The sequence below is a fragment of the Brachycentrus maculatus genome, unplaced genomic scaffold, assembly GCF_059751285.1.
Source record: "Brachycentrus maculatus isolate JH-2025_06_01 unplaced genomic scaffold, ASM5975128v1 h1tg000005l, whole genome shotgun sequence".
In the NCBI taxonomy this organism is placed as follows: Eukaryota; Metazoa; Arthropoda; class Insecta; order Trichoptera; family Brachycentridae; genus Brachycentrus; species Brachycentrus maculatus.
In genome coordinates, this window is record NW_028280760.1 from 2,669,436 (window position 1) to 2,697,241 (window position 27,806).

The 27,806-nt window shown below is 36.2% G+C and overlaps 2 protein-coding genes across 5 annotated transcripts in view; both read left to right on the forward strand.

Annotated features, from left to right (window-relative positions):
- Nucleotides 1-6,737, forward strand: part of krz (beta-arrestin protein kurtz) — a 183,957-nt gene extending 177,220 nt beyond the window's left edge. For 2 of the 4 annotated variants that reach the window (XM_088257280.1, XM_088257288.1), the window contains exons 12-14: nt 3,812-3,898; nt 4,112-4,249; nt 4,719-6,737. In XM_088257280.1, coding sequence (XP_088113406.1) covers nt 3,812-3,898; nt 4,112-4,249; nt 4,719-4,809 — 316 coding nt within the window. In that variant the 3' untranslated portion in view covers nt 4,810-6,737. Of the gene's footprint in view, nt 1-1,520; nt 1,551-3,811; nt 3,899-4,111; nt 4,250-4,718 lie in introns of all 4 variants that reach the window. The other 2 variants (XM_088257272.1, XM_088257297.1) reach the window with 2 other exon arrangements.
- Nucleotides 6,738-15,644: 8,907 nt separating this feature from the next.
- Nucleotides 15,645-27,789, forward strand: Cul4 (cullin 4). The gene is made up of 14 exons (XM_088257346.1): nt 15,645-16,011; nt 16,103-16,245; nt 17,491-17,711; nt 20,043-20,231; nt 20,900-21,046; nt 21,994-22,180; nt 22,846-23,038; nt 23,338-23,474; nt 23,652-23,816; nt 24,401-24,619; nt 25,443-25,550; nt 25,710-25,880; nt 26,012-26,164; nt 26,564-27,789. Exons 1-14 carry the CDS (start codon nt 15,768-15,770, stop codon nt 26,657-26,659), a joined length of 2,373 nt encoding a protein of 790 aa, XP_088113472.1. The 5' UTR covers nt 15,645-15,767; the 3' UTR covers nt 26,660-27,789.
- Nucleotides 27,790-27,806: the final 17 nt, after the last annotated feature.

Below are 27,806 nucleotides of genomic sequence, written 5' to 3' on the forward strand. Positions count from 1 at the left end.
ACTACTTAAACAGTAACCAAAATCGCACGACATTTTATTAAGGTAAGGTTGACAAACAGCCATCAGTTACAAATACATTACTGAGTTTAATATGATTCAGTATGACCAAATGAAGGTTAAACTAAAATATTATTTATCGACTGCATGGTCTTAATATGTATCTGAAAGTAAAGTTTTATATGGTAAAGAATGATCATTAATCATTTATTTTGTAGATATTTACTTAGCATGTATGTTTTAGGATCACAGAATATTGAAAATCTCTACTACTTGATTTCTATATCTTATTTCTAACTGATTGCATCCATTTGCTTCCTGCTTACACCATCACTCATTGCTTGTGTTTAAAGGTTTTGTATTGTGTGTTTTATTTGGTCAAACAAATCAAAATATGTTTTAGTTTTTTTAAGCTTCTTAATAAGTTTTGTTTCTGCAAAATTAGTCAGGTGTAGTTTCTTTTTAGAAAAAATAACAATTTTAAAAATCATTGAAATAAAAATATATTTATTTAAAACTAGCCGTGTCCGGTCATGCATTGCTGTGGCTCAGACTGATCAGTTAAATGGAAAAGAAAAATATTTAAAGCACTTTTTAAAAATATTTTTGATTTCACAATGTTCACAAGCATTTAAAATATTTCGAATCTATGCAACAGCAATGCAAAGTGATAGCAGTTGTCAATAAGCACGCTTTCCGCCATAAGCAGTGGTTAGTATTATATTTATTTTTGTTAGTTCAACAGAAGGCGCTGCCATTGCGGTAAAAACTTTAAAAGAAAACATGTTTTTACTGTCACTGGTGTATACAAAAATGTGTGTTTGAATGCAACGATGTGCTGAAATTTTCTAAATCGGTGAATAATTTGGGAAATTTAAGATTTTTAACGAACAACCATTTCCACTTTTATTTATATAGATTGCAGACCCAAAACTGTTTAAGCTTATTATATAATTTACTTGGCATTTAATTTAAGGGGCATCACAACCATTCTAGAGTAAAGAGTTTATGGTTAAAGAAATATCTATGAAAACGCCATGTTGCGATGCTCCTTAGTATTAATTTTATTTTCTATGTAAAATTTCCTCTTTTTTAATGCTGAATCCTAAGTCCTTAGAACATGTGCAGTTTTCTAATTTACATTGGTATATTTTTTACAAGTGAAAATCTTTAACAATTTAAGTAGTAACTAAAATTTATCTGTTTTACCACATAATAGTCGCCTTCTTGTATACATATAATGAAACCCTTATCCGCACCCCAATGGTGCATAGGGCACTGCGTCATATAAACGCAGTGTTATCTCGATCGTTTACACATGAAGGAAAGGTGATCAGCCCTCCACTTCAGGTACCAGTCCAGGGTAGTATTGAATAAATATTAGAGTGAAAAAATATTCCAAAAATAAATATTTTTCAAATACAAATTTAACGCAATCATTTGATTCAACAGTTTACATGGGCATTGTTAATTTTGGTAAAATGATTTGAAATCTTCCTTGTTTAATAATGTGTGTTCCATAGGTCTCGCTCTTCCATTGATGGAGAATATAGGTATAATATTATATATTTGTAATAACCTACTAAATTTCCTAACTCCATTACAACAACATCATAGAGATTAGTTTGTTTTTTTCTCATTTTTGCTTGTTTAGATACGACACCCATGACGCTTTGGGCTTCCGGTTTTTTTTTCAAAATGCTTTCTCTCAAAATGTCATAAAAACATTAAAAAACAGTTTCATAATGTAATTTTTGCTACATAAATAATTCAAATATATACATAAAATCGATTATTTTACTATAGATTGTAATATAATTAGACTTAGTTAATTATTAATACATCAACATAATTCTACAGATTTCACTTGTACTCTTCAACTTATAAACCACAGTTTACATTTTGCCTCAATTAGAAAATTCAAAAAATTTTTTTCGATGATTAAAAAATATGTAAAATTTAAAAAAAATATCTTAAAGTTTTATTATATGGTGGTAGTAGTTGACTTCAAAACGGGTAATTTTAATAGTAATAGTGATTTTATTTGTTTCATAAGTAGATACTAATGAATATCGGTATGGACCTACTTACTTCGGTTAAGCTTTAAAAAAATCATCCATAGGTGCCTAAAGTAGGTACTATAATTTTTCATGATAAAAATAAAATCTCTTTAATATAACGAGTTCCCTAAAAAATTAAGCGCGAGAATTTAACATAAAAGTAAAGTTAAACCAACAATATAGAAAATATACTTATAAAACAACTTTTCAGTCATTTCTCTAGCTCAACGCTTTGATAGTTATGTCTGAGAACAACAGTTTTAACTCTAGCAATTCACCAATGTACATTGTTGCTAACAATTACAATTTTTTATAGATATTATTTGCCTTTTCTATTTTTCTTTTAGTATATTGTTTGTTTCTCACTATGTTGTAAGAATTTGTTATATGTTCAGATTTTTGTGAGGTGTTTACTTACAAAAATACACCCTATTTGAAATGTTTATTAGGAGGCTGCAATAAACATTTTGACTTTGGGTTTCCCAGAAATAGTGTTTTCTAGTGCGTTTTTAAACTGAATGTTGCATATTCTTTAAAATTCATTATTTTCAGAAGCATATTATATAATATTATTGTTAAAAAAGATATGACATAGTATTTTTTTTTACAATGAATTGAAATTATGATACAAGTAAACACCTCATATAATTGTATAACAGTAATTTGAAATTATCTAACTAGTCTGTACTTGGAATTACAAATTCATGTGTAGTATATTTGTTTCATGTTTGGAATTGTGTTTTTTGTCTGTATTTCTGTATCCCAATATTCCAAAAAACCGTGTACAGTAAATGCAGTCTTTGTATTTTTTTTTAATAAGGTGCAGTAAAACCATTGATTGGCAAACTAAAAAGATCCTGTCCATATGGCGCATTGCAAAATTAACACTGTTCCCGCCAATTTCCCTCATTACATTCTTAGTGTTGAAAATATGGTAAAAATATATGTTATACAAATTCTTCCTCACTTATCTACTATTATTTGGATATAGACCAATGTAGAAAGATTTTATGGAAGATAATTTTTCAATTATTGACAAATAAATGATTAAATATTACTATAAAAATGTTAAATGTAGGGGTTGTGGTCCCGTGGTCCCGTGGTCCCGTGGTCCCGTGGTTAGTGTCACGGACTCTGGAGTCAGGTTTCTCGGTTCGAACCCACTCTACCACAATTTGATACCTATATCTAATAATGAGCCGCTCAGGCTAACAGAAATAGAATGAAATTGAAGTATTTTAATAAATAATAAAACAAAACACAAATATTTATCTTTAAAAGAAATGATAAGCATTTATTAAGAAAAAATATAATCTACTGTACCCGATAGTGCATAGATTAGTGACAGTGATTGTATCAACAGTGTTATCTTAATTAAGCGATGGGATGGTGATCAGTCCCGCTCTTCAAATACCAGTTAAGAATGTTTTTAAATAAATTTTTGGTTGGTTGGAAGATATTGCTTTTTACCAATAAGCCCGCCAATGTACTTATTTATTTTCCGTACATGAAGTTTAAATAAATAAATAAGTATGAAAGTGAAAAATGACATATTTATTTTGATCCCTCTGGGAATCGTACCTGGAATATTCATGAAGGTAGCCAGACGCTCTAACTCATGCTAAAATATGTATACTTAAATGGACATCCGTTCACTCAGCTTGGTTTGTGAAATCGAGGTTTTACTTTTTATGATTTTATTATTAACTTGAGTTAATTGACAGCCGTTATAATGGGCGGTATCATGTCAACAGGGTTGCAGATCCGTCGCAGAGAGAAAATCTTGGAATTATTGTGCAATACAAAGTTAAAGTGAAACTGTGTCTAGGAGCTTTGGGAGGGTAAGTTTATCTCTTTACGATTTATTAACATTTTGCCTGTGAAATTTCAGATCCATCTCTTTGCGTTTTATAACATTTTGCCTGTGAAATTTCAGATTTCTCAGTTTATAAATAAAGTTGAAAATCTACACATGTTTAAGAGTTCATGTTTAATCATAATGTTTTCTAAATGACTAAATGGAAGTACAATAATGATTTGTTTAAAAATTACAGCGATTTAGTGGCCGAATTGCCGTTCATCTTGATGCATCCCAAACCCGAGGAGGAGGCCCCCCCGGCGCGCCCACCCGCCCCTCCGGACCGACCGGCCCCCGAAGTTCCCGTCGACACAAACCTTATCCAACTTGACACGTAAACACTTCTCCGCATTCATATATAAGCTATGCTACCGATACATTTATAAAAAATAAAAATAAAAACAATGTCCAAATGTTATATTTTCTTGTACTTTCTCAAACAATATGGTAACCAGTTTGAAAAAAATACAGGAATGGCATTCAGCATAGAGATTTAATATCTAACTTCAAATCACATGAAACTATAGTCGGAGTCAACATAATCAATCACAATATAGAAACAAATTATAATGACTTGTTGAGGTTTTCTTCTGTTGTAATTATGTCTATGGAATTTTTAGTCTTCATACTCCTCGATGCTAGACATTAAATCTAAAGTAGCCAATCACCGGAATTATTTCAAAGGCAAACATCAGTTGTTATCTTAATAATACAGTTGAAAAACAGTTATTCCATTTATTCATTTTATGTTTAGATACGTAACTTGTTCCATATCTGCCTGATAATAATATTATTTTCCGCAGTGATGATTACGAGAACCAGGATCACGAGGATGATATCATATTTGAAGATTTTGCTCGATTGCGGCTGAAAGGGGGGGAAGCGGAAGCCTGAAGGGAATACAGCATCCGCCTTCAAGTCTGGATGGGAGTCCATTAGTCCACGTCGGGTAGCCGACTCCGACCGCGCCGCTCGGGTCCCGCCCAATAAGGAGCATCAAGCCGACACCTCTCCAGCGGGCGCACATTCACCGACAGGAGATAAATGCGGAGGCGCGTCCTCCTGCTGTTTGATATCCTACTTCGGGAGTCCGACTCCAGACTCTCTTGATTGATGATAAACTTGTCAATTCTATTTTCTGTAAAACTGTTTTTAACTACGCATTTAAAAGTAATGTTGTACATAACGCCATTAATCTCAATGTATAAGTGTTTTGTACAATTTTTTATTCCGTATACTTCTCTTGTGATATGATAGAATGCTAAGACTTTTTATATCCTATCATAATGGCAGTTTGTATTGTCCACCGAGTACTTTCTGTTAGCGAGCTTTTCCTAAGGATGTTTCCTGTTGTCACTTTTATTTATCAGATTTGACAATCCTTTTGTGTTCCGGAAGAATGTTGTCCATATTGGATCGAGATTATATTTCCTTTCATTAGGTGGACGCCCATCTTATTTCCGCAACCTCCGTATAACTAATGTTTATTTATGTATTAGCAATGTATAGTTGTCATAATTTATTTATATCCTAAGATGTAATACGTTGTTTCCCGTTTTGGAATAGGAAATTATAAAGTAAATGAATCAGTTTGGCAAATTATACACGTGTATTAGCATTGTTAGATAATTAATTTTTGTTATATCTTTGTTGTAAAATACAAAGTATGTATTTGTTAAAATCTAATATAATAATCTCACATATTCATTGAAAATATTAATATAACGTAGAACATAAACTAGCCTTAAACTAAAGTCATTTCTGGTAGTCAGGGATTTAACTTTTATATTTATATGTACCCCGAGTCGTGAATGTATTTGGTTTTTTGGGTTATTAATAGTAAAAATGGATTGTCGGATCATTACTCAGTCTGTTCCATCGGGGATAGAAATATAATATTTGAATGCAGTCCATTACTAATAAATGTTCGTAAACTAGAGCCAAGAATCAGGGTTGAAATGCTCCCTGCAGAATGCTGTGTAATTATATTTATGTCATGTAAATTCTAAAATATATTTATATTTTTTATATTTGTGATGATTGTAAAATTTGAAGCACAATTTCTTGAGCAATTCAAGTAAAAGCGCGCAAATATACAGGTTACTAAGGGGCTCGTGTCTGATTGTCTGTAGCTGTAGGAAATACGGAAGGAAGACTTCCTAATGTGCGAGGGCCTTTATACATCCTTCACAAACTGTTCTATTTGGTCTAATATTTATATAGTTTATGCACTATCCCGTACGTTAGTGGATTATATTTAGCCTAAGTGTAATATCGATGGTAATTGTGAAACATTAATAATACGAGAAAGAGAAAAGAATAGAGTATGTAAGATATTTAATGTAACGTGTAAATACATATAAGTTACTCGTAAATATATACAAAGCTAGTAATATTAGTTCCATTGCGACATTTACATGTCTTCATCTCAGCGCTCCCAATGGCTAAGCAGCACTAATACTTTACATAATATAACCTCATAGTAAATGCCAAAGTGCAGGAAACAGACCTGTAATATATAATAGGTACTTTACGCTTGTCTGTTCACTGCTGTATTCAGAGATAGGAGAACAAACTATTTATTTCTTGTGTCTACAATGTGTTCTTGTTTATTTTTAGCCATTCCATTTTAACATTATTTTCTAATTAAAACCAAATATATGTATTGAAGGGCTTTTCTTTATTTCCAAAATAATTCTCTTTGTTGCCGGTAATTTAATTATTGGTTTTTCAATGTAATAAATATATTTAAACAAAATAAAATGGGTTTTAAAAAAATCATAAAATTTTCTAAAGCAATAATAAATGTTTTCAAACAAACCATTATTTTTCTTTTCTTATATTTTTTTAACACTAGAATGATTTTTTTTTATAGGATTGATCAAGTCTTCGTGTAATTAATGATCATAATAACACTCCTTCTTTATGGTGCAGTGCTCTATGTACCATCGGGTGCATAGGGCTTTAGGGTTAGAAGAAAAGGAAAAATGTTTTTTTTTAAGAAATGTTAATTTCAAGGTCATGATGAAAATCATAAATAATCTTTGAAATTTCTTCTGTCATCAAGCTTTTTACGGACAAATTTAGTAACAATTTTTTATGAAAAATTCGCAATAATTTTAGGTGGTTGTTTGCATGCAGAATAGTAAAGATATGGAAGGTAGATATGAAAAATACATCCCAAACACCCAGACCAATTAAAATGAAATATCAAGTCCATTTTGCAACTGGTCGACTGTCTACCTGACTACGCCACGGAGCCTGTCTGATTTTGAAGTGCAAAATTGATCACCTCATCTTGAAATCAAAATAAATGCATACATTTTTCTTCTTCTTTTTCCATGTTCGCTCCCTAGGTGGAGCATATGGCCAACACGAGTCGTCTCCAAGTCACTCTGTCACGCGCCATCTCCTTGGCTTCCTCCCAGGTCAGTCCGGCGTCTCGAAGTTCCGCTGAGTATAGTCGGTGAATGGTCGTCAGCGGCCTTCCGGGGCGCCGGAATCCTCGGGGTTGGAAGAAGAGACATGAGGGGTTGATGCCCTCAGGTGGCATTCTAAGGACATGTCCCAACCATGTCCACCTTCTTCTCTTCAGGACTTCCAGTATGAGGGGCTGTTGAGTTCTTCTCCTCACATCGTCATTCCTGACGAAGTCATACCACTTTATACCCAGTATTCGCCTCAGGCATCTATTTTCAAAACTTGCTAGTTTCTTGCTTTGAGCTTTGGTGAGGTGCCACGACTCACATCCGTACAGCAACACTGTTAGGATGCAGGCATTAAAGAGACGACACTTGGTTTTTGTCGAGTAAAGCAGTGAGTCCCAGACATTGCGCATTTTATTGAATATAGCTCCTGCCATTCCGAGCCGTACATTCAGTTCCTTCTGGACACTACCATCCTCCACCATGAGTGTTCCAAGGTATCTGAAGGTGTCGACTCGAACGAGCGCTCGTCCCTCACAAGTAAGATGTTGATCTCGGTCCGGACAGGCTGAGTTGCACATGACATTGGTCTTTTTGGCGTTCACTCTTAGGCCTAACCGAGCGGAGTTTATTTGGAGGGAGTCAATTATATCTTGCAGGGCTCCGATCGATGTATCTATTAGAACTGCATCGTCCGCATATTCTAAATCACATAATTTCTGAGCAGGACTCACTGCAATTCCTCGATCCGGTGGAATTGACATTCGTAGGATGAAGTCAAACATGATGATGAAGAGAAATGGGGCTAGTACACAGCCTTGCTTCACCCCAGTAGAGACCTCAAATGGTTCACTGCACACATCATCTATTCTAATTCTGCATACATTAAATGTACCAAATACCATTATGCTGCCCTTTAATATTATCAAAGGGTAGCATAACGGGTACCATTGAACAGATGAACCGGGACTTCTACTTCTATGTGGTTATACTATTCATTCCAAGATGTTATATAAGCAATTTGGGTTAATTCTTAAATAAATTGCTAATCCATCTACTTGACTAAACGCTATACTTAGTCCAAATACAATGGTTATACTATTCAACCATAGGTGTAATGTATGCATGCTTAACTAATATATCCACTCAACTAAAGATGGCAGTAATTTAGTTTCTTGGCATGTTCTATTCCCCGACAAACATAATTTTGGTTCGATTATTCGATTTGTGATAAATCTACCTAACTGTAGATGTCAATAATTGGGCTGAAAAGTGCTGCGATTTTAAAAGTGTTATATATCTACTGAACTAAAGGCGGCAGTAATGAAGTTTGTGGGTTGATTCTTAGATAAATTTTTGATGCATCTACTCGACTAAAGGCAGTAGGAATGCAAGTAAAATGGTTATACTATTCAACCAAAAGTGACTAAGTATCATAGACCTACTCAACTAAAGATGGCAGTAATGTAGTTTCTTGGGTTGTTCTATTCCCCAATAGATGGCATGCATTTTGGTTCGATTATTTGATTTATAATAAATCTACTAAACTGTAGATGTCAATTGAAAAGTGCATCAATTTTAAACTTTAATAAATCTACTCAACTAAAGATGGCAGTAATACATTACTTACATGGCAGTAATATCGGAGTTTTACCTACCATTAAAACTCTTATTATGTTTCTATTGATTTCTGGAGTCCATCATGAGAGAAGCGTTCATTTTCTTTTCCGTTATCGCGGTTTCTACTGTCTATTCCTGGGTCAGTGTCCTACTCTATGGTCGCTTTGTCCGTTTCCGCTGATTTGGTATCCGGTCATCCATGGATTTGGGTTGTTCATAAAGCTCATGATGCACCAGGTAGGTCTTACCTGGACTCCAGAAATCAATAGAAACATAATAAGAGTTTTAATGGTAGGTAAAACTCCGATATTATGTGTTCTGAATTGATTTCTGGAGTCCATCATGAGAGATCTGTCTGTTATCTCCTGGTGACCGGGTGATGCCTTTATTTGATGTTAACTGGTTGAAACAGGCTTGCTAGAGAGGAGTCTTTTGAGACGGTGTGATTAAGCAACTCTCTTTGGTAATATTTCCTGAAGGTATTTTCACTTTTCCAATTTCCTCTCTCTAAGATATTATCAATTGGGTAGTTTTCTAACCAATTGAGGGATGCGACCGCTGAGCGTGTACTGCCGGGGGTAGCTTCCACTCCTGCCATTTTCAGCGTGCTCTTTACCCATCCTCCTATTATGGTTCTTGTAGCCGCTTTTACGGGGCCCCTCGTACTTATAAATAGGTTATTAAGGTTATCCACTTCCGACCTTCGATCCTTGGACAATTCTACTAGTTTTCTTGTCCAAAAGACTGGGTTTATATTAAGCTCCGGTGATTCTAAAAGTTTCCAGCTGGATTGCTGGTGTAACCGGGTGTCAGTCTTTGATCCAAAAGACGGATGTAATATAATAGAAGTGCCTTCATCCTGCAGGTTTCCATCCGAGATGTTTAGTAACGTCAGGTCGTGTACTCTTCGTCCTGACGAGAGCAGCAATAGTGTTGCCACTCTACACGATATCTCGTATAAGGAGTTTAGTTTAGGGCTATTTTTACAGAGCCAATCTTTAACAATCTGTGGATTCCAGATTGGAGATTTTGGGAGAGTAGGCTTTGCCATGGCTATTGCTTTAAGGGTATGTTTTACCAAAAAATTAGAGCTGAGACTTTCCTCAGCTGTTGGGTTACAGAATGTTGCTATCGCTGACTTATGTACTAGTATAGTATTGTATGACAATTTCTCTTCGATAAACAACTGCGCCAGGTATCTGGCCACCTGGTTTGCAGACGGTTTGTTAGGATGGAAATTGTTATTTGATGCCCAGCGGCACCATCTATCCCAAGCTGGCTTGTAGGTATTTAGCGTCGAAGCTCGCCACCCTGATAGAAGCAAATTCTTTTCCTCAGGATTCCATCTACTCAAAACGCCGTCCCACCCCCAATTTTCCAAACTTCTATTTCCAGTTCTTGGATTTTTGGGCGGAGGTTTGCCGGTGGATGTGTCGATTAGTACCGATTCCAGGTTTGCTATTTTGAGTGGTGGCGCTAATGATCGGCGTATTAGGTCTGGTCGCCAGAACGCCCTCGGCCACCTTGGGACTGCGAGAAGGTATGTTCCGGTCGCCTTGTTCAGGTGTGCTAGGATTCTTGGTATTAAATTTGGCGGAGGAAATATCCAGGCCAGATTGAAGTCCCAACATTGACTGAAAGCGTTTTGAAAGATTGCACACGAGTCCGTGCAATCTCTTGACACGTATGTCGAAGTCACGTGTGCCGTTACGGAAGCAAATAGGTCTATATCGGGTTGCCCGAAGAGATTGAAAATCGGTTGGGTTGCTGCCGGTAAAAGGTGCCACTCCGGAGGTGTTTTTCCCCGAGATAGGTGATCCGCGTCTCCGTTGTATTTTCCGGGAAGAAACTGAGCTGTCAACGAGATATCCCACTTGTCTGCAAGGATCAGGAGGTCTTGGGTCAGATTTAAAAGTGTTAAGGATCTGGTGCCCCCTTCCTTGGAGATATACGCAACCACTGATTTGTTGTCCGATTGCACTAAGACTTCTGAACCGGAGAGGTTGTGAGCTGAGTGTTGAAGGGTTGCAAGCACTGCGAACAACTCTTTTCGGTTTGAATGCCACTTTTTCTGTTGGACGGTCCACTGACCTGATAAGGTTAAATCGTCTAAAGTTGCTCCCCAAGCCAGGTCTGAGGCATCTGTTGTCAGGAAATGACTGAACATTTCCTTGTGAATGGTGCTTGACAAGTTCAAGTTCTCTAACCACCATTCCACCTCCTGCAAGCACTCCTCGGTCATTGGAACTAATCTTCTGGGTGGAAGTTGCTTCAGCGGTTTGCTCGCTATCTGCAATTGTCGGCAGTGCAGCCGTCCTCTTCTCACCACGAAGTTGGCAAAGTTTAACCTTCCCAGGAGACTTTCCGCTTGCTTTCGTGACCATCGGCGAGAAGACAGTATCGCTCGAAGTGATTGGTGGAATGCCGCACACTTCCGTTCTGACAGGGACTTGCGATTGTTGCGCATGTCCCATACGACCCCCAGGTATTCGCACTTTTGTGTTGGGGAGAGCACTGACTTTTGGAAATTTACATTCCATCCCAGATATTGTAGAGTGTTTACTGCTAGCCGCGTTTGTCGGCCTAGATCTTCCTTGGATTGGCTCGCAAGGAGGAAGTCGTCGAGATACACGATTGTCCGTATACCTTTCTGACGCAGTAACTCGGCTACCCAATTTGTAAGGGTCGCGAACATTCTGGGAGCAGATGAAAGGCCAAAGGGCAGACTTGTCATCTGAAGCAAGTTTCCTCGGTAGACCAAGCGCAAGAATCTCCGATGCTTTGATGCGATCGGGAGATGGTAGTATGCTTGTGAGAGGTCTATCTTTGTCAACCAATCGTTTGGTTGCAAAAATTCCGGAACCTTGCAGTGGCTTATGAGTTTGAATGGAGCAGGGTTTAAAAACAGGTTTAGGGACTTCAAGTTGAAGATTACCCGTGAGGAGCCGTCCGATTTTGGTGTTAGGAACATTTTTGATAAGAAGCTGGGAGTGAGATCCGCGGCTTCCAGAACACCGCTCTCGGTGAGTTCCTTTATTTGGGAGTCCATCTCGGCAGAAGGGGGTGTGCTGAAGTGATTTAAAGTATTCTTGTGTGGCATTATCAAAGGAGGTTTTGACACAAATGGTATTCGTGTCCCCCTTATCATTTTTAGCATAAATGCTGGTGCTCCCAGTGTCGCCCATGCTGCCTGGAATAACTTTAAGCATCCCCCGCGAAATGGATTCCTTCTGGCGTCAATTTCGAGTGTGCCTTCCTCTAAACTTTCCTTTTGAACTACCAGAAGTAGACTTGCCTCCCCCTTTTTTCTTGGTGGAAAATTTGCTGGGGCCAGCTTCTCCTCTGGGAGGACCGTTATTTTTGTTAGCGAGAGGCCTTCGCTGTTCACGAAAAAACTGGTTATCTGGCTTTTTTCTGGTAGGAACCTGGGGTCTTGATAAAGGATGGGTTGTTGCAGGTTTTATCGTAAGCTTGTCAGAGGTACCTACCCTAGAGAGGAAGGCCGTCAGATTCCCCTTTTCAAAGAGATATTCTGAGCAAGGAGGGATTTTGCAAAGTCCCTCTCTGACATGCTCGTCTCTGACTTCCCCGAGGATGGATTTTCTGCGGAATTGTACCGCCTCTGTGCGCCTGCCACATACCATCTGAAGAATATCTTCGGAAACCTTCTGGTATGCGGAGTCAGGAGCAAACAAAACTTTTACTTTATCGAATACGTTTCTTTTATTAAGAATTGTGTTCTTATCAGCGGCCCAATTGACCAGTTCTTGGAGCCCTGATTGAAACTCCTCTTTTTGTATGAGGAGGGCATGAGATAGAGCGGCGAAAGACCTTTCCAGCGAAGCCTGGGCAGGGGAGCTGACATCGCAGCGTCTGAGCTCGTCGTTGACTTTCAATTCAACAAACGATGGCTCTGCCAGAAATTTCTTCTGGACATCAGCATATCGCACGCCTGCCCAGTTTTCACTACCAAAGTGTTGCAGCTTTTCTAAGGCTCGAATCCTGATGGGATTTGCTGTTGGATGGATAGGTTCCTTGACTACTGTGCTGGGTTCCTGGAAATCCAGCTGCAGCTCTTCTTGGATATCCTGAGGATCCTCGTGTTCCTCTAGTCCAGGAGGCTGCTGTAGAAAACCGTCGTCGTCTTCTTGCGATCCCGAGTCTACGGGAGAAGTGTCGCCTGGCGCCGCGACCTTAGCCCCGGTTTGACTTTGGAACACGGCGTCAGTCAAAAGTCCTATCTGCTGAACTAGATAGTCTATCCGTGGGTCCATTAACACTTTAAGGCGCTTTTGCTGACGCGGTTCAGGAGACTCTGAATCTGACGATAAAACGGATGGATCGCGGGATCTTTTTCGAGATTCACTGCGCTGAGAAGGCCCAGCTACCGGCGATAATGGCGAAACATTTTCTGTATCACTCATTTTCTATAAAGATCGGTGTTTTCGGACAGATGTGAAAATTTATATGAAATTAGGCACAAAGCATAAAGTTCTATAAAAATTTAATTAACTATCCGTCGCCCTTGAAAATCTTGACTCGCACGATGTTTGTAAACAACAAACACGTGTTTCAAGATGGCGTCGTTTTGTTTATAAAATATTCGAAATGAAAAGTTTTTTCGGTAATGCGCGACAATGCCGTTTGGATTGAAGCGAAAGTTTATAATACGAGCACTTCTTTAGTTTTGTTTTTATAGAAGACGAGACACTTAATAATAATAAGATTCACACACTTCTCACGGTGTTTGTAAACAATTACCGCGCACTCAAAATGGCGGCGGCGTCTCGCAATCAAAATAAACACGATAATTATCCGTTATACACAAGAACTTGACGTTTTAATGACGTAAATTAAAAGAACTAAATATGTTTTCAAAGTTTATAACACTATCTACGATATACTGCCCAGGAATGAATACGATTTTTTCGAATTGATCGGACAAAATCAACGAACGTCGTTACACGATGGGAAAATGACGCTTTATGAACAACCCAAATCCATGGATGACCGGATACCAAATCAGCGGAAACGGACAAAGCGACCATAGAGTAGGACACTGACCCAGGAATAGACAGTAGAAACCGCGATAACGGAAAAGAAAATGAACGCTTCTCTCATGATGGACTCCAGAAATCAATTCAGAACACATAATACAGTAATACATTGCATAGTTTGTTCTATTTCACACATGCGTTCTGGATTAGTGTTGGTATTGTAGTAAATCTACTTAACTGTAGATAAAAATAATTGTGCTTAAAAGTTTTATGATTTAAAAATTGTCATGTCGTTTCACTATTGGGAACCTTCAAATAATATTGATACTTTTGTTGCTGTTTTTTCACCTTCTTTTATAGGTTTGTGTTTATTTTATCATTTTACCAAAATATAATTTTATCACATTAATCATACACATTAATAAATTCACAATGCAGGATTTATGAGTTTGGGATATTTACATATCTATTTGAAAATTTGTCCGCCTCCGTGGAGCAATGGTAAGCGTATTTAGCTTTGTTGTCCCGGGTTCGATCCCCAGGGTAGTTGAAAACAAATATTGGTGATTTTACACTCTAATATTTATTTAATATTACCCTGGACTGTTCCCTGAAGCGTGGAAATGATCACCTTGCCTTCATGTAAGTAACGATCAAGATAACACTGAGTCAAAACTATGCAGTGCCCTATGCACCATTGGGTGTGGATAAGGATAGAGAGAGATTTGAAAATAGGTCTTTCAAGGTAATTTGGTGCACTTTAAAAATAAATATGGAGTTAACGGCAATTTAGTTTTCCTAAGTTAATAATTACATATATACATAAGTCATATATACATATAATATTCCCGATGAGTAATTTCCATCTTTCATTTTGGGGATTATTGTCTTTTGAGTACATTTTTAGGGATAAATATAGGTTTTAATTAATATTTTACTTAGTAAATACTACTATTTCTTAAAATCTACTGTGACACGTGTTTCGATGCATTCCTCATCATTTTCAAACATCGTATGTGAAGCTAATTCTAAATTTTAGAGTTGGGTCCATGGGATGTTGAAGGTTGAAGAGGGGGTAGTAGCTGTTTCTTATTTTTACCTGCTATAGCAGGAAATATATGGAAAAGGGAAGGAAGGAGAAATAGTAGGTACTATTAATTAAGAAAGTAAAAGCCACACCACTTCAATAACACTCAGAGTTGCTTACCCGTACTTATAAAAGTTTGTGTAACAAAAATGTATAAAAAGCAAAAATTGAGGATTTAAAAAAAAATTGACAATCTAAACACAATCTTTCAATATTTGTGTATTTGTTTTGTAGTTGCATTTGTTTTTTTTTTATGTATAAAAGTTCTAATTGAAATATTCAAGTAAATACACATTTTACATTTCATTTTCAAAATGTAAAATGTGTATTTACTTGAATATTTTCAGAAATTCTACAGAAGGGAGTGTTTATTGCTGCCCGGTGAATTAGAGGTATGCTGAAATCCAAATATGATTTTACACTTTTAAATATACATATGTATATATAAATCATAAAATATGTTACCCACAGTCGCAAGTTACCCAGATTTTTTTTAATTTTAAATTACCCACAATTAAATTGCATATTGTACGCATGCGCCTACAGGATGCCAATCGCACAACACATTTCTTTGGCTTTTTATCATCCGCCACCAACTTCACCTCGATGTTGATGGCCGTCAGTTTTTGTTGGCGAATAGATTGTGTGGAAAAGTTTCGTGTTTTGAATTAAGTGTTTTTTAGTTTTGAAATGTTTTTGGCCGAGGCCAGATAATGCGTTCTTATGTCGGTTATAGGTAAATCGCCTGTTTTAGGCGAAGACGCTGTGAATCAACGAAGAAAACGTACTTATTCTAACGGTGATCAGTTGAACTCGAAAAGCAAGCAAGACGAAAACATGGGCTCTAGTGAGAAGCGAACTAATTTTTCAGTTTTGAACTCTAATTCTAACGGCGCATTAAAGATGACATCGATGACCATAACTAAGCCGGGGACCACCAAAAAATTAATCATAAAAAATTTCAAAAGTAGGTGACTGATGTCATTTTACATAACCTCAAAAGCGTATTTTATTAAAACTGAGCGTGTGTCATCCTCTATTGTTTATTCTTGTTTCAGGTAAACCCAATTTACCGGATAATTACCAAGAGCATACATGGGGGAAACTACGAGAAGCTGTTGTAGCTATCCAGACTTCTACAGCTATACAATACTCTCTAGAGGAATTATACCAAGCAGTGGAGAATATGTGCAGTCACAAGGTAAACATCTCGAGCGACCTTTCGACTAAAGATAGGATTCATAATTATAGAAATAAACGAAGTTTTCTTTTTATTCATAATAATTACAGTTTTTTTTGTATAGATGGGTATAAAAATATAATTAAAAATAAAGATTCTGCCTTGGGAATTTTAATCCCCTACATTTGTAACGATAGCCATTGAATGAGACAAAAATAAATCCCTAAATGTTGTTGTATTTGTCAAATTTGTGGAGATCCCAAAAACAAACCACTTTAAAACTACGGTGTTTTTGGAAAGTGAAGCACTGCAGAGGTGAATTTATGGCTTCAAAATTTTTTATAACGAATTGTTGACATATGTCATTTTTCTAGCCAATGAGAGATTTTGTTGGCAAGTGCCAATGAAATTTGGTAAATTTAACCCGGGATCAATTTAATAATTTGACCCAAACCAAATCGACCTGCCTTTGGGCCAGATGATAATTTGGTATTTTCATAATGACGGAATGCAAAAATCTTAAAAATAATGTCAATATTATCACTGTTGCCTTGTTTGTGTTCCTCTCTTGAGCCGCTTTAGATTCAGTATTGTATAAAAGATATAGTTGTTTTTCATTTATAGATTTGGCGCTTAATTTTTAGAACTCGATTTTAATTTAATATTGAATTTTTGGAGTCTACTAAATTGTATTTTATTATTAACCCTTAGAGTGCGAACCGTCGATAGATCGACTCTCTATTAATGCGTATAAAGTGCGGAGCGTCGGAATACCGGCTATTGCGCAATTTTATTTAGGTATTGACCTGTACGGACATGTCTTAGCGCGCGCATGTATAACGTTTTCAATAAGTTAATAACATTTATAAATAACTATTTAAAATTATTTTGCTGTGAATTTAACATTGATTTTTGTATTTTTTTAGTAAAAGTTTTTTATTTCTACCTACAAAATGTCAAATTCATCAAGTAGTGATGATGAAAAGCAATTAGCAATTTATGCAAAATATGTGAAAATAAGCTCAGCACTATAAGGGTTAAAAACACATAAAAATTACAATTGTTTCGCCTTGTTATGGCATTTCGATATGACATTAGTTTGAAAATGCCATAAGAAGGCGTAACGATTATCGAAAATTTAGTTTTTATGTCTTTTTAATAATAAAATACTAAAAGACTCTAAAAATCAGTGATGGATTTTAATATTCAATAAATAAATACAGATATAGTATTCGCCCTTGTGATGTTGGTTCCTTTGTTTTCCAGATGGCCTCCCAGCTGTACGTGAACCTGACTGGGTTGACTGAAGCTCACGTGAAGGCCAACATCGACCAGTTCCTGGCCGAAACCATGGACCGCCACGTGTTCCTCAAGAGGATCAACGAGTGCTGGAAAGGGCACTGCCAGCAGATGATCATGATCAGGAGCATATTCCTGTACCTCGACAGGACTTACGTCTTGCAGAATCCCACCATTCACTCCATCTGGTGGGTTCATTGTTCTAACGCAGGACAGACAGAATGCCGCGATCACTGTATGTTCCGTGAATTCTAAAATTAAAAGGGTCTTTGCTAAATAAAAAGCTTTTTCAATCCAACAAAGACGGCTGTTGTGAACTCGTATGTACTGTAAGATTGATCATATATCTAGCAGTGCCAAAAATTTGAGTAGTGTGGTTCTCAATCATGGGTAGAATGCTGAATGTTGCTTGTGTGTAAAGCGATCTCTTAACCAGCTTATGACAGGTCAAAAGCCCTATAAATACCCAGACTTCCATATTCTTCATCTATGTTGAGATATCAATTTTTTTGTAAAACTTTAGTATCAACTGAGTGAGTTCTTGCCTACTTAAGACACTGTTTGCGGGAAATGCTTAAAAGCATCTTTTACATACTGTTGGTAGAGAGCAGGAGACACTTATAAGCGTTCTATTTGCTTACTTTTGGTGGCGCAAGAGACGCCAAAAAATTGGGCTTGTGGTTACTTGTGATTAGCATACGACCTTAATTAGTATACTAATTAGGGTCGGGGTTGATGGAAAAACTGCCTGTCAACAATATGTTAACCGTATCTCAAGAAGAGAGTTTTTTTTTAAACATTAATACATAACTCCATATGTGCCATCCACTTTGTGCTCAAGAACATGCCTAGCATCCCCATATGTGCCATCCATTCCATGTTTATGCTCGAATAATGGTTGTGTTTCAAAAGATAAACCTAAGCACTGTTGATATTGTTAGTTTTTTACATTAGCGCATAGTATTTGTTCATTTTGTTACAAAATTTTGTTGCATTCGGACCTTTCTGTGAGTAGCATTGTTTTCCCCACTAAATGTGACCACGTGTATGATGATGATATTTTTTGGTGATTTTCTTTTAAGTTGTTTTCATTGTGTTTTTGTAAGAGCAACCCCTCCCGCATTGAATCATGAATTAGGCACCTACCGACAAGTACCATTAAAAAATATTGGATTTAAGTATGCAGTTATATGGTCAGCACGCTCGGCTACCGTTCTGGAGGTCCCGGGTTCGATTCCCAAGGGGGGTAAAATAAATATTACTGATTTTTTCACTGTCATATTTATTCAATATTACCCTGGACTGGTACCTGAAGCGGAGGGCTGATCACCTTTCCTTCATGTGTAAACGATCAAGATAACACTGCGTTTATATGACGCAGTGCCCTATGCTCCATTGGGGTGCGGATAAGGGTTTTATTATTATTTATTATTATTAGTTATATGTAGAATTTTGCATTCAAATTCAGTACCGTAGAACTTGAACTTTGATGTGTTACTTGAGCCCAATACAAAAAAATATTTAAATCTGTATTTGGTCTATAATAATGAATGTATCGTGACAATAAGTGTCACGTGTCAGGGAAAAAATGAATTATGTCGTATGTTCATTATTGTAGACCAAATACAGATCTAAATATTTTTTTGTACTGGGCTCAAGTAACACATCAAAGTTCAAGAAGCCCCGTTCTACGGTACTTAAGTTAATTTTACAATTTTATTATTATTATTTTTTAATTACTTAATTACTGTACGACTGTTGATGATATACATAAAAATAGGACGTAAATCATGAAAATTTGATTTAAAGTGACCACTTCAATGAATATTCCTTTTCTCATATCTCAAAACGAGTTTATTTGTCAATGTCTGCCTAATGAATTGGACAATTGACGCGTCTACAACTGGTTTTAAAGTGCAATTGGAATAGAAGTCTAGAAATAAAGTCAAACTAAGCAGTGCTTCATTACACATTGGGCTCCTAGTTACAACCCTAATGTGTGCAAGTGAAGCATAGAGTTGGCAAAATAATTAATGCAGTCAAAATGCGTTCTCTCAGACGAATGTGCGGCAAAATGATAAATGATAGACGTTCGAATGGTGATATGTATAAGGAATGAACTCAAGGCTGAGATAAGCTTTATCGATAAAATTTAAAAAAGTGTTTTGAACAGATTAATGTGGCGAATGTGGTTAGTAATAGAGGCAGAGGAAGACCGACGAAAACTTGGCATTATCAAGTGTTTCAAATACATGAAAGTGGTCAGGTCAGAGTCGGAATAATCCGAGCCTATGTATGAATATGGAAGAGGCTAAGATTATGCGCATAGACAGATTGGTGTGACGTTCTATTCTCTCTGCCTTCTCCTGTTGGGAAGTGGCGTGATGGTTAGCTAGTTAATAGTGATAAAAAACAGGTTTCTGCATTAATAACCTATAGGAGTTAATTTTTATTTGAAATAGGCTCAAAATATATAATTGTTTTGTAGTGGTGTTTTAAGTAAAATGACATCTTTACAGGGACATGGGGTTGGATTTGTTCCGTCATCACATAGCACTGAATACCCTCGTCCAGACCCGCACCGTGGACGGGCTCCTCATGCTGATAGAGAAGGAACGCAGCGGAGACGCCGTAGACAGGACCCTACTCAAGTCTCTCCTCAGGATGCTCTCCGATCTGCAGATTTACCAGGAAGCTTTTGAGCAAAAGTAATGATATATTTTTCCAAAATATTTACTTAATTTTTTGCTATATATTTATTCAAATATACCTTAAAGAAAGATTCATGTTCAAATCTTTTAATGACCACACATACTGCATTCTTGTACATTCACAAACACGCATCTTGAGATTATTATTAATATATTTTAGATATATTAACAGATACTATAAATTATTTTTTGACATCCCAACTATCTATCTCAATAATAGATGAAGAAGAATATGGAAGTCTGGGGATTTTCAGAGCCAATCTTCCATATTCTTCTTCATCTATGTTGAGATGTCAAAAAAAGAATCTAAAAACTTTTAACTGCAGATAATCCAGATTTGTGAGTGTAACGTATTTGTGAAGTATCTGGACACACCCAATATGTTATAGATACAATAAAATTGAATCTTTTATCATCTCTGTTGGTAATATTTACAATATCTTTTTATAATCAAGATTTTTTACTAGTATAAAATGATTATATCTATTATTTATTGATGTTTGTATTTTCACCTGTTGATGAGGACATCTGTAGTGCAGATGTGAAACTACTAGTTTGTTTCATGTTTACTTTAATAATCCCAAAAAAGTGGTCTGATACGAGTGTTTTGATTTTAAATTTAAATGATAATATCTAATGTTGGATGGATGTGTTTTCCCCCTTAGATTCCTGATAGCAACGGAACGGCTGTACGCTGCAGAAGGTCAGCGCCTCATGCAGGATTCAACAGTTCCCCAATATCTGGCACATGTTGAAAACCGTCTCAAAGAAGAACAGGAGAGACTCCTGCACTATCTGGATCCCTCCACAAAGTTTGTATTTTAGTATGATTAGAATAGGTTTCATTTTAAAAATTGTATGTTTGTTTTTTTTTCTCTTTATTTTAAATCCTTTTGCATTACATAACATAAATTCAAATACAAAAAAAGATCCCACAAAGGCATGGCCTGTGTGTGGGTATACAATATAATTTAGTCATAGTAAAGGGTATAAGGGATAGATTTTATAAGTAGAACTAGAATAATAGTGTTAATATAAAATATATATAATTTTCATGTTCAAATAACTTGTGGCCCTCCGTATTATTATAAATTTATGTGTTGGGAGTCCATGACACTTGCATGTTTGCTCTTTCTTTGCCAGTAGTTAGTTACAAAAGGTCCTCTAAGATTTTGATTTTATAGACATCCGCTGTTTTCGCTTGACTTTGCGTATTTCTTGACACCCAAAGTAAAATTTGTAAAATCATACAAATCGTGACTAACTGGCTTTTTAGCAATTTCATTAATTGGTTCGGCAGTCATTTTGTGGTAAAATATATGTATTTTTAATTTAAAATTCACTTGGTAAATACCTCTGTTTCTTAAAATCTTAAATTTAAATTAAAGTGGTTTATGAACACATTTCGGACATATTATTATCTTCCTTAACCTGTTAACCGGGCGGGACGCATAAATACGTCAAACGTAAACAATATCGGGTACGGATAAGACATGAATACGTCCTTGAAATATATGTTTATTATGTTATATATATGGACGTATATTTTTGGAACAACAAAGGTATTAGTCGTCCATACATGTCTGGACATGAATTTAAGACACGGAGTGAATCAGTATTCGCGCCCGTTACAAGTTGCGTGATTGGACAGCGGACCGCCCGGTTGACAGGTTAACAAAGTACAGCGTTAAGAATCTATTTTTGGCACAGTACATTTCAGTGATGTTAGGAGTGACTAATGAATGTTGGTTTGGAATAGATGCCAGTTGATCCACTGCGTCGAGAAGCAGCTGGTGAGCGAGCACCTCGGGGGCATTCTGAGCAAGGGTCTCCCCGCCCTGCTGGAAGCCCCCCGTATCAGCGACCTCTCCCTCCTCTACAGCCTGTTTTCTCGTGTGAAGAATGGCCTTATCGAGCTTTGTGCTCATTTCAATACTTATATTAAGGTAAGAATGCCTACTTATTCGGGTGCAGGGATAATGATCGGTAACAAGCTTCATTTCCCCATTTCCAAATACAGTAAACCCCCCCCCCCTATAACGTTGAGATAGGTACCGCGTTATTCGAGGGAAAGTTATAAGGGGTTAATGTTTTAAATTTAATTTTTACATTTCAACCACGGGAAATGGCTGAAATGAGTCATTATAGAAATAAAATATAATTTGAAAACATTTACCCTCTATAACGTTCCCTCCTATAACGCGCTACTTATCTCAACGTTATAGGGGAGTTTACCGTACAACATTCTACATTTTGCTCATTTGCTGAAACAATTACACGTGTAGTTCAAAGACAATATTTCATTTATTACTGCTACAGAAAGGTTATTTAAGTATATAATACCACTTTTTGTGTTAATTAATGTACACATAACTTGTTTCGAGACCATCTATAGTTCTCAAAACTAGTCACGTTTACATTAATAAACTTAAAAAGTGGTCTTATACCAAACCAATCAATAATACGGAAAGATGGGTAAAAATGTGTATTTTAAATGCCAAAATTCACATAATTACCAATATTTCCGTAATGTAATAACATTCAAATTTCAAAGTGATGTATTTACATTCTAGTACATGTATTAATTATTATTTGTTTTTTTTTTGTTTAGAAAAAGGGTCGCACAATAGTCATCGACCCAGAAAAGGACAAGAGCATGGTGCAGGAGCTATTGGAATTTAAGGATAAATTAGACCACATAGTCTTAACTTGTTTTCACAAGAATGATAAATTTATTAATTCCCTGAGGGAGGCGTTTGAATATTTTATCAACCAGAGAACCAATAAACCTGCGGAACTAATTGGTAACTCACTTTTCAAAATGTAATTTTTAGAACATAAAGGCTTAGAATTTTAACCGACTCTAACTTTTTGACTTCTGAAATGTACACAGTTGTGTGAAGGGCACTGCATCACATTGACAAAGTGTTATCTTTATTGTTAATTATATGAATGCAAGGAGATCAGTCCTACACTTCAGGCATCAGTCCAGAATGATATTAAAAAATATAAGAAAGACTCTTTATTATCAAATTAAATAAACCTGTAGCATAGAGGCTTTAAGCTATTGTAATAATATTTTCTATATCAATTTTGTTTTTAGCCAAATTTGTGGATGTAAAGCTTCGCGCTGGCAATAAAGAGGCGACGGAAGAAGAGTTAGAGAGGTTATTGGATAAGATTATGGTCCAGTTTAGATTTATTCACGGAAAAGATGTCTTCGAAGCTTTTTACAAAAAAGTAAGTTAAAAACTTAATAATATGCCGTCAGTTTCTTCCTGTCGAAAGAAAACTCGACACCTTATAATAATAATAATAAAATTGGATAACTTATATAGCGCCATTTTCGTAAAAAAAATACCTCAAGGGCGCTTATACACCCTTTATGTGTCCCTCATCCACAATCTGTCTGTACAGGATCTCGCCAAGCGCTTGCTGGTGGGGAAGTCGGCCAGTGTGGACGCGGAGAAGTCCATGCTCAGCAAACTGAAGCAGGAGTGCGGAGGAGGATTCACCTCCAAACTAGAGGGCATGTTCAAGGATATGGAACTATCCAAGGATCTCAACATTGCGTTTAAGCAAGTAAGTTCCTGTGCATTAACAAAAAAATATGTCAATAATGGGTAGAATTGGTGAATGTTACACGTGTGTAAAGTGATCACTTAAACCAGCCTATGACGGTTGTCAGCCCCGTAAATGCTTAGACTTCCATATTCTTCTTCATCTTTGATGAGATGTCAAAAAATAATATACATAATTATATTATGGGCAGTTCTGACTTGTTAGTGAGTTTTTTGATAACTTAACTTTATTTGACAAGTGAGTTTTTTTTCAATCATTGATTTCAACAAAAGAAATAATAGAAACCGTTAACTGCTGAGATTTTTTCTTTAAAGTTTGCTAAAATTGTTGAAAACTTGTTTGCAATAATGGTTAATTTCAAATTAAGTGAATGAAGGGGGATAAAAAGGGTTTTTACAAAAAAAAATGCATTTTTATTTCTCGGCAGTATTTTGACACGAAAAACGTCGGCATATCGACGTTTTTCAAAGTATACAACAGTCAATACATTGTTTCTCAGCAGTCGAATGGCCAAAGATGTTGAAAAATTGGGAAAAAAGTATCATCATAGTATTTTTGTATTCCGTCATATGGCATGATTGCAGCACTCTTCGAATTGTCCCGAGTCGGAGCTGGAGCTGTCGGTGTCCATCCTGACCATGGGGTACTGGCCCACGTACCCCGTGGTGGAGGTGCGCCTGCCGGCCAGCCTGCTGCGGCACCAGGCGCTGTTCACCAAGTTCTACCTCGCCAAGCACAGCGGCCGCAAGCTGCAGTGGCAGCCCACCCTCGGCCACTGCGTGCTGCGCGCGTTCTTCACCCAGGTCAGGCTTAACACTAACTACACCTTCATTGTCTCCCACATGCATTTTTGTATTATTCTCCTAAATTATTATTAAATATTATACAGTAAAAACTCATAATTCCAATTTGATTCACACCATAATTTTCAAAATTCAGTTATACTTTATTCTTCTTCAAACCCTCATCCTCATCCGATGGCGCTTAGGGCACTGCATCATATAAACGCAGTGTTATTATGATTGTTAACACACGGAGGAAAGGTGATCAGCCCTTCGTTTCAGGTCCACCAGTCCAGGGTAATATTGAATAAATATTAGAGTGAAAAAAAATCACTTATATTTATTTGACCCCCCCTGGGAATCGAACCCGGGACTTCCAGTACGGTAGCCGAGCGTGCTGACCATTACACTATGGAGGCGGACGTATACTTCCATACGATAAACTTTTATTTGGCGAAAAACTCCCTCTAATTAATTGTACATAGAACTTTAGGGGTGTTCTCAATATAATTTCTCTTATATACATATGTATTTGTATAACCAACAATAATTTCTTATGGACTTAAACCCCTAAAACTGATTTAGGATATCACCCAATAGAGTATTTCGTATCAAATATGACAGCAAGATCTTTGTATTTCTTTAAAAACTTTTTCCGTGATTTACCAACTTCATAATATGCAAGTTTGACTGAGTTTCTAAATTCACTCTACTGATTTTATCAAAGTTATTTAGCTCAAAATTCAAAATACAATAATTCCTTATGAAGCTACAAATTACAACTCCAGATCTCTCATAAAATTGAAGAATGGTCATCATAATCAATAAAAATATTTATTTTCAGGGTAAAAAAGAATTGCAAGTATCTCTATTCCAAGTACTCGTCCTTCTGCTGTTTAATGAAGGTGACAATCTGTCATTAGAAGAAATCAAAGCATCTACAAATATCGAAGTAAGTTCCACATTTGTATGTTTCAATGAAATCTACCTGTTGATACATTACATTGGAAAAATGAATATTTTCAGTTAATTAACTGGAATTCATATATACAGTCACCAATGAGTACTAAGTCTTCGCGTTGAATGAAGTGCTACATTGTGATGATTTCAGGATGGAGAGTTACGTCGCACATTGCAGTCCCTGGCGTGCGGTAAAGCTCGAGTGATGACCAAAACTCCACGCGGCCGCGAAGTGCAGGACCAAGACAGGTTTTCTTTCAATGCCGACTTCACCAACAAGCTGTTCCGTATCAAGATCAATCAGATACAGATGAAGGAAACGGTAAGGATCCCAATCGCACATCCTATGCCTAACAAAATGCATTCTAGTCTTAGCTTTGGAACTAGTCAAACTTAGTAAATATTTTGCTTGATTTACAGTTGTATTGACAATTTTTTGTTTGATTTTTTTAGACGGAGGAGCAGAAAGCCACCGAAGAGAGGGTATACCAGGACCGGCAGTACCAAATTGACGCTGCTATTGTACGTATCATGAAGATGCGCAAGACTCTGTCGCACAATTTGCTCATCTCGGAACTTTACAATCAACTCAAGTTCCCAGTTAAGGTAAATACATTTGTAATAAATTGTTACTAACCAAAGTTTATCAAAGAGGCATTTCATGAGTTCCATACACTCGATTGCGCCCATTCAATACAAAAGGGAAGCCAAATCCAAGAACATAGAAAATGTATGCAGATGACAGTTGTGAAAACTAATCAAGTACATATTTATGTCTTCTAGCATTTTTCTAACATGTATCAATTTTCGTTCCATCTGGTTGGAACCCAATTGTGAGAACTCAATAAATCAGCCTTAAACAAATTAGCACAATTTCTGGCACAGCTCTCTAGTTATTTCTCTAGCTAAATGATTTTTATAAAATAGGAATTTGAGATATTGTCTTATTTTATGAAACCACTGTTATCTATATGCAATTTTCTAATAAGCTTCTTTTTTTTTCAGCCTTCAGATTTAAAGAAGCGTATCGAATCCCTCATAGACCGTGATTACATGGAACGTGACAAGGACAACCCCAACCAGTATAATTACGTCGCTTAATTGAACTAAATGAAACTACGGTGATTACATACTAACATAACGATTGAAAAACTGGAAAACTCTTCCGGGTCTTACAATTCATTTTCAAAGTCGATACATCACATAGAAATCTAATTTTATATTTACAAAATAACTTTGATCAGATCAACGCCGTTAATAAGGACTGATAATAATATACAATGATAGACTTGCTAGCAAAATGCTTGCGAGCAAATTACAGCTATTATCTGCAGCATTTTTACAAGTGATGACTGATTATAAACTACATGAGTAATTTTTGTGATTTTAAATTCAAAATTGTAAAAGATTTATTTATGATTTCTATAATTTATCGGTTATTCTTTATTACAATGTTTTTTTCCCTTAGTATTGTTGATAAAATCAAGCTGCTTATCTTTAAGTCTAGTCTTAAGCCTGGGGTGGATACGGGCAAAATATCAGTCTCAAAATTCCAGAATCTTCTTTTATCAAGGCCTAGAAAGCAAGCAGTTTATAATGCCACCACAAACGTTCAGAATTATAAGTCTTCATTATTGTCAGCTCATTCTGAGAGAATACAAAATACCATAGACTCCAGAATAAGAGTCTGAAAACAAGTTATTCAGTTTGTAACAAGCGTATTTTCAAACTATACTGTCGCAGCATTCAGCTGCCATACGTTTTAGGAATTGGGTACACAAATTATTTTTAACCAACCTTCTTTTCTTAATTTCTTGTAAATAAATTTAATTAAATAAATTATTTGCCGTTGCAGTTAAGTATAATTTGTGGATAGGTTGCGAGCCCGCCTGAATAAATATCGGGAAACTTTTCTGAGATGCAGCCAAAATTTAAACTTTGGATTTGAGTTACTGGGATTTTGTTAATATGCGGTCATCTTGTGTAATGTTTTTTTAAAATTCAATATCTGAGTTTCCAATGACGAATGGAGTTCTTAAATATTTCAACATATTCAATATTTCAGTCATTTTAGTAAAAAAAATTGACATTCAAAATAGCCAGCGTAAAAAGCCCGAACATGTGAAACCTCAGCCTCCATTCCTCCTTGTTTGTAGTATATTTTGTGTATCAAATTGTAAATTATTTACTAGTTTTCTTAAAATATACTGTTACATTCTCTCCACTCCAGATTATCTTTTTTTTAATC

Excerpts from the sequence above, each read along its gene's own strand:
- Cul4 (XM_088257346.1), top strand. The coding sequence starts at position 15,768 with ATGTCGGTTATAGGTAAATCGCCTGTTTTAGGCGAAGACGCTGTGAAT. Across the intron at positions 16,246-17,490 it reads AGAATATGTGCAGTCACAAG|ATGGCCTCCCAGCTGTACGT; the intron begins GTAAACATCTCG and ends TTTGTTTTCCAG. Across the intron at positions 20,232-20,899 it reads CAGGAAGCTTTTGAGCAAAA|ATTCCTGATAGCAACGGAAC; the intron begins GTAATGATATAT and ends TTTCCCCCTTAG.